This window comes from Hippoglossus stenolepis, chromosome 22 (assembly GCF_022539355.2).
Source record: "Hippoglossus stenolepis isolate QCI-W04-F060 chromosome 22, HSTE1.2, whole genome shotgun sequence".
Taxonomy (NCBI): domain Eukaryota; kingdom Metazoa; phylum Chordata; class Actinopteri; order Pleuronectiformes; family Pleuronectidae; genus Hippoglossus; species Hippoglossus stenolepis.
This window is the reverse complement of record NC_061504.1, coordinates 3552244-3566167: the sequence shown is the minus strand read 5'-3', so window position 1 is coordinate 3566167 and position 13924 is coordinate 3552244. Positions and strand designations below refer to the sequence as shown.

Below are 13924 nucleotides of genomic sequence, written 5' to 3'. Positions count from 1 at the left end.
TGTCAGTTCCTGCGGCACACAAACTATTGTTACTCCTGAAGTGCACTGTGTGGAGGTCTGCAGCCAACCCTCAGCGGCGTTTCCCCCTCCTGAAAAGTAACTTGATTTCCACTTCATAACAATGACCTGATCTGTCCTGTCCCGTCTGCCCTGTCCACATCCTCCTTATCCTGCCCATCGCTACAATACCTTTTCGACTGCTCTTCTGGGGCGGAAAGCCTCCACTGAAAGTTGTGTGTTGCAGATATCAGTAAGAACAATGGTCAAGGATAAGTTAAGCGTCCAGCAGCTGTGCGAAACGGGGACCTCATCATAATTGCTGTCAATAATTACAGTTGTGATAAGAAGAAGTCGTGGCATTTATTGATGGCAAAACCGTCTCGGGTCTCAGTTGATCCAGAGGAGCCGGAGGAGTTGGAAGAGAGAGCAGACGCTTTGGATTTAGAAACACTGTCAGGTATGTGGGATACGCTGCTGCACAATAGGATATGAGGGCTAGTGGGAAGACTGGGAGCTTCTCAACGTGAAATCTTTAAGGAAGCTTCAAAACTCCAGAGCTGCTGATGTATTTTCAGCGCAAAGGAAGCAAATATTTCCTTGAGTGATTCATATCTTAAAAATGAAAAGATGATCTCTGGGAGAAGTCCGAGAGCTGAGACATTTCAGTGTTAAAATCCAAAACAAGCCTCACTGGTGTTAATCTGTTTCTAGAGCTCTAATGAAGCCTGACAATGCTCATCCACAGATCTGAGCAGGTCCTGACCTGGCACGTGTGTTCTGCCCGTGTTGGAGGGGTCTGGACCTTTTGTTGTCTGCCTGTTCGTGTTCTTTTGATTACTGATGTTCAAAGTCAGGACAGGATCCTCTTCCTAACCCTAATGTGATTACTGGATCTCAGAGTCACATACAGTAGAGGAGAGAGAGCAGCGGTGATCCAGGCGGCAGAGACGACATGATGCGACCGGGAGCCAAGCAGTATGTGGTGGCCAGGCCTCTCTACTCGGAGGACTCCTTCACCGGGGAGCACGAGAGGGTCCACAGACAGCGCAAGACCATGCTGAACCACCTCAAGCAGTACTTCACGTGAGAAACATGCAAAGCTTTTGGTTTTTGATCTGCTGGTTTCCTGTGAAGATTTCTGTCCTGCATGAATGTTAGGATTTCAAGGGACGAGGGGGAAAAAGTTTGGCCTCTGGGTAAAAACGAGTTTCTCTTTATTCCTTCAGCTGTACTTTTAAAACTGCACTGACCACAGAAAACTATTACATTTAAACTACATCATGAAGTCAAGTTTGTATATACAGAAACTGATATTTGAATGTATATTTTACAAATATAATGGTTAAGGTAATGTTTTGTAAAGTAAAGCTTGTATATATAAAAATATAAAAAGAAAGAAAACACACACACACACACCACTTTATTTTTGTCATCGTCAGACTTTCATCAGGCAAAATAAGAGGAAGTAAATACAAATTTTGTTTTCTTCTTTCATGCTCAGAGTTTTCTATCTGACTTTACTATCACACTAATGTCAATTTAATTATTTTAAAAAACTTTTAAATACAAAGTCCTGAGAGGAGTTCAGGATTAAGTCTTCCTGAAAGAATCTTGTTTAAGACAGATAAACAGGGAATTCTTATCCTGTTATTCCCAAAAATCTGATGCTTTCATTTCAGTTTTTATGAGTTTTTATCATCTTAAATAAACCACTAATCCATTTACTACTCCAAGCGTGATTCACTCTCATTTATCTAAGTAATGTAGACATGAATATATAAAGACCACGGAGGAAGAAACAATCAGTATTCATATAAATAAAGCAATGTTTCAAGTATATTCTGTAATCAAACGCTTACTTATCAGAATTAGCCATTTTCATGAGGAATTTATATATATTGGAGTAAAGTAAAAACTAAACCTCAAAGCTGGACTCAATTTCAGGACTTATATGAGCGTGGACTAAGTCTGACACCAACCATCATGTGCACTGTACAAATCTTACCTCTGTTTTGCTTGAAATTCACCAAATGATGCCAATGACTGATCCATCTCCACTTGACTTTATTTCTGTGTCTGTTCATCATTGCAGATGTGACGCCAAGCGGGCCAAGAATGCGGCGCTCTCTCTCCTGCCGGTTATTGGCTGGTTGAAAATCTATCAGTTTAAAGAATGGCTGCTCAGTGACATCGTGTCTGGGGTCAGCACTGGACTGGTCGCCGTCCTGCAAGGTAAATATAATCAGCGAGTTAATGGAGTCTGACTGATAGGTGAAGATCTGACTCCCCCTAGTAGGTGTGTCTTTGCACTATCACATATCAGGAAGTTATATTAACTGAGGGCATGACATTTATTGTTATTCTGTTAAGTTATAATGACTTAAAAATGATTTATTTTCTGCCTCTGCTTACATTGTGCTGATTATTACTCATTTACTGTTCTGAATATGTTCATTTTATCTGGGACACTTGTGCAACTTGAGTCTATTCTGATAACATGAGATTACCTTGCAATCAGCCCTTCCCCTGGTGTCTGTGCTGCTCAGTATAAACTGTTTCTCTCCAGCAGCAGCTCAGACTCTTTATACATACATCTTTTGTCCTGTATCAATTTTATATATATATATATATATATATATATATATATTTATATACATATATTACACATATTTTTTTAATTTATTGACAAGAAAGGCCTTGACACACAGTGTGACATAACACAGGGGAGAGCACCACTCATAAGGTGTGAGTGCATAATTGTAGAGATGAGTGGAGGGCAGAGGGTATGAAAAAAATAAAAAATACAAATATGGATGAATAGGGAGCAAAATGGAAAAGGAAAAAAGGAAGATAATAGAATCAAATAAAATTTGAAAAAAAGATTGTTTCAATTTTAAAATTTGTTGTTAAAATTTGTATTTCATGTCAGTTATATGTCATCATAACTGTCTGATCATGATAAGGTTTGGTTTGGTGAGTAAAAATGCTGTTAAGTAAAAATAATTTGATATAAACATTTTTGTATATCTGTAATGTGCATGTTTTTGTGCTGCAGGTCTCGCCTACTGTCTGCTGGCCTCCCTGCCACCCTGGTATGGACTCTTCTCTGCCTTCTTCCCTGTCATCATTTACTTCTTCCTGGGCACTTCCAGGCACATCTCAGTGGGTAAGGCAGGCGTGTGTGTGTGTATGTGTGAGTGGTGGATGTGAATCTCTTGTCAATACACGAGAACTGTAACCAGCATCTTCTCTGTCTCACCTTGCAGGTCCGTTCCCAGTCTTGTGTCTGATGATCGGCTCAGTGGTCACCAGGCTGGTCCCAGACGAGGGTCCGGCCTTCAACATCACCGGGTTCGAAGGCCTGACGATGGACGATCAGCGAGTGCTGGTGGCTTCTTCTGTGACCTTCCTCGTCGGCATCATGCAGGTTAGACGCCTCATAACAGCCATTCACTTCATCTTCTCAACAACTGCATCACTTCACCTTTATCTTGTTGACCCAACAAAAACTAGACTTATGGTGTAATGGCAGGATTGTGCAATAAACCCCCCCACAACAGGACCAAGCCTCAAAACCTTAGACAATTAGTATTTGCTCTGCTTTAGTATAAAACACAAGAAAAGTGATGATACCCATGTCAAAGATCTTTTAAACTTTGGATCCTGTACTGATATTCGACAGTGAATTTAGCTTGATCTCACAAAAAGTACAGTTTTATTTACTTTTTTACTTTAACTTACGCAAGAAGGTGACTGCAACTGTCATGTCTCACTTTAATGCGGTGCTATATCCAGGTGATAGTTAACCTAGCTTAGCATAAGACGTGTAAAAGTGGGAAAACAGTTAGAAGCTGGTGAGGTCTAACTGTCTGTGTCACTTCCAGCTGGTGATGGGCATAATGCAGGTAGGCTTCGTAGTCATGTACCTGTCAGACACTCTGGTGTCCGGCTTCACCACAGCAGCTGCCATCCACATCCTGGTGTCCCAGCTCAAGTTTGTGCTGGGGCTGCAAGTCCAAGGCTTGAGTGGACCACTCTCCCTCATATACGTGAGTAGAGAGAAGCTTAAAGCTTTCTGACGTGTGTCACAGTCGAGGGAGTGTGTCTCATTTGTCTTCATCGTTTCAGACCCTGGAGATCATCTTCAAAAAGATCACCTCCACCAACGTCTGTGACGTGGTGATCTCCTTGGTCATCATGGTGGTGGTCTTCATCGTAAAGGAGCTAAATGACAGATTCAAATCCAAGCTGCCGGTGCCCGTCCCCATTGAGGTTATTATGGTGAGCAACATTATGCAACACGATACTTATAAATGTTTCCATAGAATGAAGTGTTAAAGGCTTGTTGGTCATATAAACAGCAATAATGATAACACTCATTTTGGCTTTGATGTTTTATGACTTTGCCGAGCAGGAGTGTGCCGTCCATAATCAATAATCAGATTTATGAGATCATCAAAGCATTTATAAGAAAGCATATGTGTTGGTTCAAGGAAATAGCTCACAATCTGTAATCAAGGCCATTTAGATACTGTCCCTGTGAGACAGGGCCAAGTATTTTCAGACATGATGTCATGATTTGTATCATCTCTTCTGCAGACCGTTATTGTATGTGGAGTTTCATATGGCTTTGACTTCAAGACGCGATATGGCGTTGATGTTGTTGGCCATATTCCAAAAGGGTGAGTGTTTGCACATTGGCTGAAGCCAAGAAATTTGATGTGATGATATGTGGGTGGATGTGACTCAGGAGGTAGAGAGGGCCGTCCACTACACAGGAGGATGGTGGTTCGATCCCCCGCACCTCTGTCTGTATTCCGAAGTGTCCTTGGTCAAGATACTGAACTACAAATTCCCTGACAGTGTACGGATGGTGTGATAGAAAAAGACAAAGTGATACTAGAGTTGTATGAATGTATGTGTGACTGGGTGAATGGGAATTGTGCTGTAAAATACTTCGAGTGATTGATAAGACTGGAATAGTGCTATATAGATAAAGTTCTTACACCGTTCTAGTGGCATCAGTGACAATTGAACTTCACTTGCTGTGTACCTGAGTTTTCTCCGACTGTGTGAACCATCAAAATGTAAAGAAATTACAGTGCAGAAAACTGAGATGAGCGAAGCTGAGATTATAGATCATAGGAAACAACATCTAGATGAAATAGCATCTAGGCAAAGTTAGCTGGAGAACCTAGTGAAGCATTGAGCACATAAAGAGTGAGATGAGTTGGTGAAGAAGCTTATTAAAGCTAAAGAAGAGCGAATATTGGACGGATATTTGTTAAGTGATCAGATTAGGAAAATCAGTCCGGTTGTCTTTGATTGTTTTTGATTAAACACAACCTATTTGGTGGAGATAATTACTTTCATTTTCAGCCTCCGAGTGCTCTCCTATAGTTTAATTTAAATGCCACGTAAATCCATGTATCACAAACTCTCTTTGAAGAACAGAGATATCCTTTGTAGGAGGCACAGTTAACTCCTGGGACAGTGAAAGCACTGATTTATCTCTTTCCAGTCACTATCTGTCAGAGCAGAGTAATTAATGAACCAGAGGTCAGTAACAGTTTGAAGACAATGAGGATATGTGTATATCTGTAAGGCCTCACCCATCAGTATTGATACAATACTTGTAAAGTTAATAGCTGAGCATTATCAGCTGAGAGGGTAAATGGGCAAACGTGCGACCCACAGCCACAATTGATGGGTTGAGTGTGGTAAAATTGTTAAAGGAAGAGGTCAAATCAAAGATTAAGAAAATCTTCCGCCTGACAGTACTCACTTGTTTCAGGTATGAGGCTCCGATGGCTCCAAACCTGCAGATCTTCCAGGACACAGCAGTTGAAGCGTTTCCCATGGCTATAGTGGGTTTTGCTGTGGCCTTCTCCGTGGCAAAGGTCTACTCTGTAAAACATGATTACACCATAGATGGAAATCAGGTTTGTACCAATGCTAAAACAAACGGAACACACTGAGGTAGAAGTCTGCGATAGTGATAACAAAACATGTTTTCTCTTTGATTTGGCTGTAGGAGCTCATAGCCTTTGGAGTTGGCAACATCTTCGGAGCTTCCTTCAAGTCTTTTGCTGCGAGTACAGCTCTGTCCAGGAGCGCAGTGCAGGAGAGCACAGGAGGCAAGACTCAGGTAAACCAACACGTCTGACCTGTTATTAGACCTCATAGCGCTGGAGTCAAAGTTTACCCAAACACCAACTGTAACCCCAACACTCATCAAGTAGAGGGAAGATCCACTCAGAGCTGGATGCAGGTTTAGTTATGGCTGAGTCAAGAAGAGGACATTAAATAATACCAGAGGTGGGAGTGTGGGCACAAGTACTCAGCATTAATTGCTTTCTTGTCAAGTCATGGTAGATGAGAGGACGGTTGGTGGTTCGAAACCGCCGACCATCTGGTGCTACTTCCTGAGCCACAGCCCCGCACAATCTAATCAGAGTGACTAATGAGGGCGCTGTGAGGAAGTGTGAGGATGGTAGAGCACACAGGTGACTAAAGCTAAAATCCCTGAAACTTATTATTTGAAGATGAAACAACCATCGAAACATATATATATATATATCTATATATATATATATATATGACATTAATAGAGTAATCCCTACATTTGAACAAACTCTCAACATACATACTCCTCTTCTGTCCTATTCAGGTAGCTGGTTTACTGTCAGCTGTCATAGTGATGATCGTCACCTTGGCCATTGGATTCCTCCTAGAGCCACTCCCCAAGGTGAACCTCAAAACTACCTCGTACTCTCCCAAACATACAGAAGAAGTAACTGGACTGGCTGAGTTCTGACCTTTGACCCATTGCTTGAACAGTCTGTGCTAGGTGCTGTGGTCATCGTCAACCTGAAGGGCATGCTGATGCAGTTCAGAGAAATCCCATACCTGTGGAGAAGGGACAAACCAGACTGTGTAAATTCATATATAATCCGAGAATAGTTAAATAGTTAAAAATTCCTTCAAAAATATTCTGTGGTCATTTTGCGCTCTCTGGAAGTAGACATATGGCTCCTTATGTTTCTCACCTTCGTCCAGGTGGTGTGGTTGTGTACCTGCATTGCCTCCATCTTACTGGGGCTGGATCTTGGATTGGCTGCAGGCCTCGGTGTGGAGCTGATCAGTGTGGTTCTCAGGACACAATTGTTAGTATTTGGCAACAAACCATTTTTCTTGACTCAAAATGTATCTATCTATTTTGTTTTGTCTTGGCTTGCACTTTTGTTCAAAGTCTTCATTGTATACAGTTTGAGCTGCTTCCTGAACTCTGGTAGTCCGTACCAGATATAGCCATGTCAGCAGCACGGCTATAGACCTGGAAATGTTGGTCGGTCCACCACTTTGGAATATCTCAACAATCTCTGGATGGATTGTCATGAAATGTGGAACAAATATATATTCATGACCTCTATATGACAACCTGAATAGATTAATATCATCCCTTAGGTTAATGAACAAATACCTGCAAAACTAACTACATTCCTATAACCTTCAACTGGCTACTTCATGTTCGAAACTAATTAGCAAATACCAACATCCTAATATAAGAAACTAAGACTGTTAAGATGATTTAACAGCATTTAGCTCAAAGTACCATTAAGTACAACTTATATAGCTTCTTCTTCTTCTTCGTTTGGTTTATTGGCGAGTGGCTACCAACATCAATGTGCATTACCGCCATCCACTGTGTGTTTCAATATCCTACCTCTTCTTCTTCCCCATTCGGTACTGTACCTCTTCTTACCCTTGACATTTAACTGCTTCTCCTTCTTCTTCCCACTGACCATAGCTGTGGCCTCTTAGTCTTGTTAACTTTAGGTGCAGACAAACATTCGTTATTGAAATTTTGTTGTCTTTCAGCCCTCGCTGCAGTCAGCTGGCCAACATCAGAGGAACAGACATCTACAAAGACAGAAAGGACTACATCGATGTAAGTTGGTTTGGGTTTTATCATGTGTCTTCTGTAGTTTACGTTAAAGATATAGTTTTGGAAAGATACTTATTTGCTTTCAGGTGGACAGTTAGATGAGAGGGTTGATACCAGTCCCATACCTGTCCATTAAAATAAGGCCAAAATCGAGCTAGTTAGCTTAGGTTAGCATTAACGCTGGAACCACGGGATATAAGCAAGCTGGCTCTGTCCAAAGGTGACGAAACACCTATGACCATCTCTAAAGGTTCTTGATCAACACACACAAATAGTCCAACACAAAAATTATGTAAAATTGTCAGTTTTGCATTTTAGTTAAAAAGAAAAAAAAACATTTGACATGTTAATTTAGTGTAGGTTTGTGGCTTCTGAAGTTTGAGTTACTATAAGCTCATAAGTTTCAACATAAGTGGTATCAATCTCATTTTACGCTTTTGCCTCTCAGCAAATTAGCTCCTCAATGTCAAAGTACCCTGGGTGAAGGAGGTGGCTTCACTTCATGTCATAGGGAGGGAAGGAACACCAGATAAGAGTTTACTGGAATGAACAATTTGTACCGAAGAGGTATTCGAGACCAGCTGAAAGAGGTTATGTGAGGAGGAAACTTCAACGACAGTATTCCTTTAAAGCCTTTATGTGTTTTGCCTCCATCCATTTGCTTGATGTGACATCAGAACTAGTTTGATATAACTATTATTTCATTCATTAGGAATTAGGAGCAGCAGCAGAGACAGGAAAGTGCTTAAAGTTTAATTTCATAAGTTCCAAATTGAATTCCCATAAAGAAGACGTTGTGTCTTTATGAGAACCAGAGAGGTGAAAGTAATCATCCCGGTTTCGGTCCACCTTCTCTGTTTCATTTTCACATCTTTGTTTAAAGAGGTTTGATATATTTTAACCTGATTTTGGCCAAAATGTGGTTATAATGCAAATGACTCTCCCCAGATATACGAGCCAGAGGGAGTGAAGATCTTCAGGATCCCTTCGCCAATTTTCTTTGCCAACATTGAATTCTTCCGGAACAAGCTGGTGGAAGCTGTAAGTCTTGCATGGCTTTAGAGTCTGTTGCATTTTTTTTCATTGTTTAAGACACATATTCATAGAAATATAGTAAGTCATATGTAAAATCCTTATTTTGACCAATTCAGTTTCCAATACAGCATCTCAATCAATGGAAAATTACATAGAGGATGCTGTAAAAAAGAACCAAAGGCTATAGAACTTAACAAATTGTATCTTTGACATGATTCTGTGTCTTGAACCCGTGATTTAAGTCACACAAATCTCTCCTCAGGTTGGATTTAACCCACTGAGAGTGCTGAGAAAGAGAAATAAAGCCCTCAGGATGATCCGGAGGCTTTTAAAGACAGGTGACCTGCAGTGGACATCAGTAAGTAATGACTTTTACTTTGTTTTCAGCGACTACGTTTACATGGACACCAATAATGGTCATAATATTGACCTTTATCAGAATAAGACATTATTTTGATTATGATGTTTACCAGTTTGGAATGGAAAAGTCTGTTCACATTCCTGTTTACATTTTACAGAGCATAGTCGGATTAAGACTCCTGTTAACATTACGTCCATTACGTCATATATCTCGTGAGTTTTAAAGCCCCAACCTGAAATAAATGCACAATGCTGCTCTATACACTTTTTGAGTGTTTTCATTATAATTTTGTAAAAGCTTCAATTCTATTTTTCTAGCTTGTTTACACTCAAACCTAAGGCATGCATCATCAAGCAGTTGATCACCGCCATATGTCGATGTATGTCAAAATGCTGTGAAAAGTCCAAAAGGACATTATAATGCAATTAAGATGAGTACGTGTCTCCATAATGTCACCAAGGTCAGAATACTCCACATGTCTTATCAGATTATAGATTATTCCAAATATGACCTTATTCTGGTTAAGGTTATCAGGAAATGTTGTTTATATGACAGTGTCTTATTCAGAATGTTGTCTAATCCTGTTAATAAAGAAAGCGTTAGTGTCCATGTAAATGTGTCTACTGTAAAGAACATGACACACTTTGTCTTTGGCATCACTTTCCCTTGAGCTTTCAGTTATTCCATTTTTATACAGTCATTGTTATTGTTTCCTGTTTTTGTCTGTAAACTCTATTCAGGTCAGCAGTGAACATGTACACCCCATAAACAACACAAAAGACTTGTCAATATCACAAGAATACAATTAATGAAAACTAATAAATTCAGTAGAAAACTTTATGTTTTTAAATACACTAATCGTGAGTCTTACAGTAGCTGCACCAGAGTCTGGTGCGCGATGGGATTTGCTCAGCAGATGGTACAAAGTTCACTGAGCTTACAAAGAGGTTATTATATGAACCTGATAGGACCAGGCCTGTGATGTGTGGAGAAGCTGAGGGTTTGCTCTGTTTGGTTTGGTTTTTGAAATATATGCAATCAGTTGTTTTAAGTACAAACCTAAACATGTAAACTATTCATTATTAGAAACTATTAGGAACATCAGAGTCCTAGAGACTTGAGAGGATGAAACAAATGAAGACAGCGGAGACACACTTGTCCTATACTGCAACGAGGACATGATCCTGATCAGCTTCATATCAGCCAAAGATCAGGTTTCATCCAAATGAAGAGCAAATTTTAACATAACATCCTGCAAATATTAGGAGCTAGTTGATTGGCATTAAGAGTTGGTCATGCTTATTCTCCAATAAGGCTCCACATTTCTATTTATTTCCCTCTGGGCAGCTGTGGCTCAGGAGGTGGGCTGTCCATTAACCAGAAGGTCAGTGGTTCAATCCCCAGCTCCTCCTCCATTGGAAGTGTCCTTGGGCAAGACACTGAATTTGTGGGTGAATGGACAAACTGTACTGTAAAGTGCTTCGAGTGGTCATGAAGACAATAAAAGCTTGAATACATATATATGTATATTTGAATAAAGACATTTTATCATTTACCATTAATAAAAGGATAGTTACAGTCTCCCTATTACTCAACACAGATCCGAAAAGGTTTTGTCCTTATTTTTCATTTTATTTTCAGGCACTTCAGTGAGGGGAACACTAAACCACCAAGTGCAGTCAGGTTTCACTGCACCTTGTTGAATTTTGCTTTTATAAATACAGCACCTATCACACCGCAGCCTTTTATACAAAGTTTAGATTTACTTTTCCATGTTTCACATCCAGCTTTTTTGGGGCAAATTAAAACTTCATAGGTGTATGAAAAACACACCAATAAATTTTGGTTATGTTTAATGAAACCTAAATTACCCAGATCTCAGGCCTCCCATGTGATCTATCTAAAGTACTTCCTATATTGATTTCTGGTTGAACATTAATTATACCTATCTAATTATAACAACTAATTATATCTTCCATTACAGAAAGGCTTCTCCAATAGCTCTTGTGGACCGATCAAGGAATCAGAGGATGAGAGCACCATGGAGGAGCTGGACCAGCCGACCGACTTCAAGGACCTTCCTGCCCGGATCGACTGGAACGCCGAGCTTCCAGCCAACATAATTGTTCCGAGAGTGGACGTCCACAGCCTCATCCTGGACTTTGCTGCGGTTTCCTTCCTGGACATCTCTGCTCTGAAAGGGCTCAAAACGGTGAGTTTTTGAGTCACAGCATCAAAGGTAGGGATTATTTCAGAGAGGCTGCTTTCCTCTAATCATCTTACACTGGTTGTTTTTGCAGTTGCTAAAAGAGCTGATCCGGGTTGAAGTTGAGGTCTTCATTGTGGCTTGTGATCGTAAGTATGAAACCAGCACTTTCAAGTCCAGACTCGATCCACACAGATCTGTGCCAAGTCCATCACTATCACAAGTCTCACTGGTTTTTACAACAAAACGTACTAAACCAAATCCTTTATGCCCAATTGCTCCACATATTATATACACGGAAACATGTTTTTAAATACAGCCGCCATGAGCATCTTTATTTCAATCTGTGTTTGTTTCCTCACCTGCAGCTTACATCCTGGAGAAACTGCACGATTGTTGCTTTTTCGATGACGAAGTTCAGCCATCAATTTTCTTCCTGACCCTGCACGATGCCATGCTGCACATCCTCGAGAAACATCCAGAGGCCGCCGAGAAGAAATCTGACTACGACAAGGTGAAGATGACAGGACAGTTTAATGAAATACACAACATCTGAAGGAGAGGCTTCAATCTGAATAAAGTCCATATATTGCATTTGCTGTAAATATGTTCAAATCTCTTCATGTTGCCCTGCAGATTATGACGTCAGTCACGGTTCACTACCCTGGAGGCGGTTTGAGGAGCCGAGATAGAAAAGTAAGTATCCATTTTTAAAGAATCTGATAGTTGTTTTTTTTCAGGAAAACTTATATTATATTATATTATATTATATTATATTATATTATATTATATTATATTGTATTATATTGTATATTATATTATACTATATTATACTATATTATACCGGTTTCACTTATTTCATTTATTGGTTTATTTCTTCTTATTCTTAATCATTCATGTGCTGATTTACAATTTTTGGTAAGATGTACTTGAGTGTCTAGAAAGGCACTGAAATAAAATGTAAAATTAATCTTATCATTATTATTATTATTATTCATATTTATAATAATAATAATAATAATAATAACAATAATAATATGACATTCACATCTTACTTAGATGCCAGAAGCTTTAATTTGTATAGTGCACTTCTCCTCTCTCCTCCCCCTTTCATGCTTAATCTATCCTATTAAAAAAGCCAAAGATACAGCTTTTGCAGCTTGACATGTTTCAAATGTAAAGAATACTTTTAAAAAATTCCTTTTTCCCTGACAGGCATCAGATCCAGAAACCAGGTTCTAACATCTGGATGAGAAGATGACAAATTCCATCAAAACAACCAAAGACATAAAGAACGACTGTTTTATACATCATGCTGTAAAATACACTAATGCGATGAATAATGAAATACTGCACTTGGCTTTATTTATCTGACAATCAGCGTTAACCTAGTATATGGTAGTTACTGTGATGTAAAGGAAACAAATTAATGCTATATTATTGTTTTTTACACTGTACATGTTGAATTTGTTGCGATTTTAGATGCAGTATATATTTACATGCTGTATTGGTATGTTTTCATAATAATGAGAATAAATTATCTTTTTTGACTAAATGTTCTCAAAGTAATGTTTTCTGTTTGGGGGGGGGGAAGCAACATGAAAAAGAAAACAACATATTTCATTGTTTGGAACACAGATACGTTATCTCCTTAAATAATTAGATTTAATGACAATTTACAAATTCTTAAGACAAAATAATCAAATCAAAATCCCCCAAATAATACTTTCATTATTAATACTGGGAATTTGGTGATAATTCTTTAAGAGGGTGTAGCATTACAGCAGTTGTTAATCGAGCTCTTATAGTTTTTCAGCACATAAGGAGAGTCTCCCTTCACCTCCAACATCAACACCAAATATGCATGTTGACCCAACCTGAGGTAAAACTGACGTCCAACAACAATTATTCCCTTGTACTTTATTTACATGTTACATAGTGAGGGCTGTCTCCCCTTCTGTCATACGCCCTTGACCCTTGGTCATTGTGCTCTTGAATCCAGGTTTTTCAAAGATTGCATCAGACACGTGCATCCAAAATCCACAGTCCCATTCACGAAAAACTTTTTTTTCAACTTTACATATCTAAGAGAAATTTGTAATTAATTTTAAGGCATTGTTGCCCACCTTGATGTCATCAGAACATCAAAAAGTTGTGTGGTAAAGGGTTATCAACTCTACAACTAAACTCTACAATGATAATATACATTAATACATTTGTTCAAAAAATATTTTCTAAATCTATAACATATTGAATAGTTAGAAAACTTGTTTGACATTTTTAATGGATATTAAAAAAGTGACAAACGCCAATTAATCAGTAGATAGGGATTTACTGAAATAAAATAAAAGCCATTCATTATAGGGTTTAAAAG

The 13924-nt window shown here is 39.1% G+C and overlaps 1 protein-coding gene across 1 annotated transcript; it reads left to right on the top strand.

Annotated features, from left to right (window-relative positions):
* Positions 1-203: 203 nt before the first annotated feature.
* Positions 204-12978, top strand: LOC118101560 (chloride anion exchanger). Its single transcript, XM_035147455.2, has 21 exons — positions 204-457; positions 899-1083; positions 2093-2232; positions 3056-3166; positions 3267-3427; positions 3885-4049; positions 4129-4281; positions 4600-4682; positions 5795-5942; positions 6035-6148; positions 6671-6748; positions 6841-6936; positions 7060-7166; positions 7882-7951; positions 8897-8989; positions 9246-9341; positions 11329-11556; positions 11645-11699; positions 11919-12064; positions 12187-12246; positions 12766-12978. Exons 2-21 carry the CDS (start codon positions 953-955, stop codon positions 12790-12792), a joined length of 2262 nt encoding a protein of 753 aa, XP_035003346.1. The 5' UTR covers positions 204-457; positions 899-952; the 3' UTR covers positions 12793-12978.
* The last annotated feature ends 946 nt before the right edge of the window (positions 12979-13924 follow it).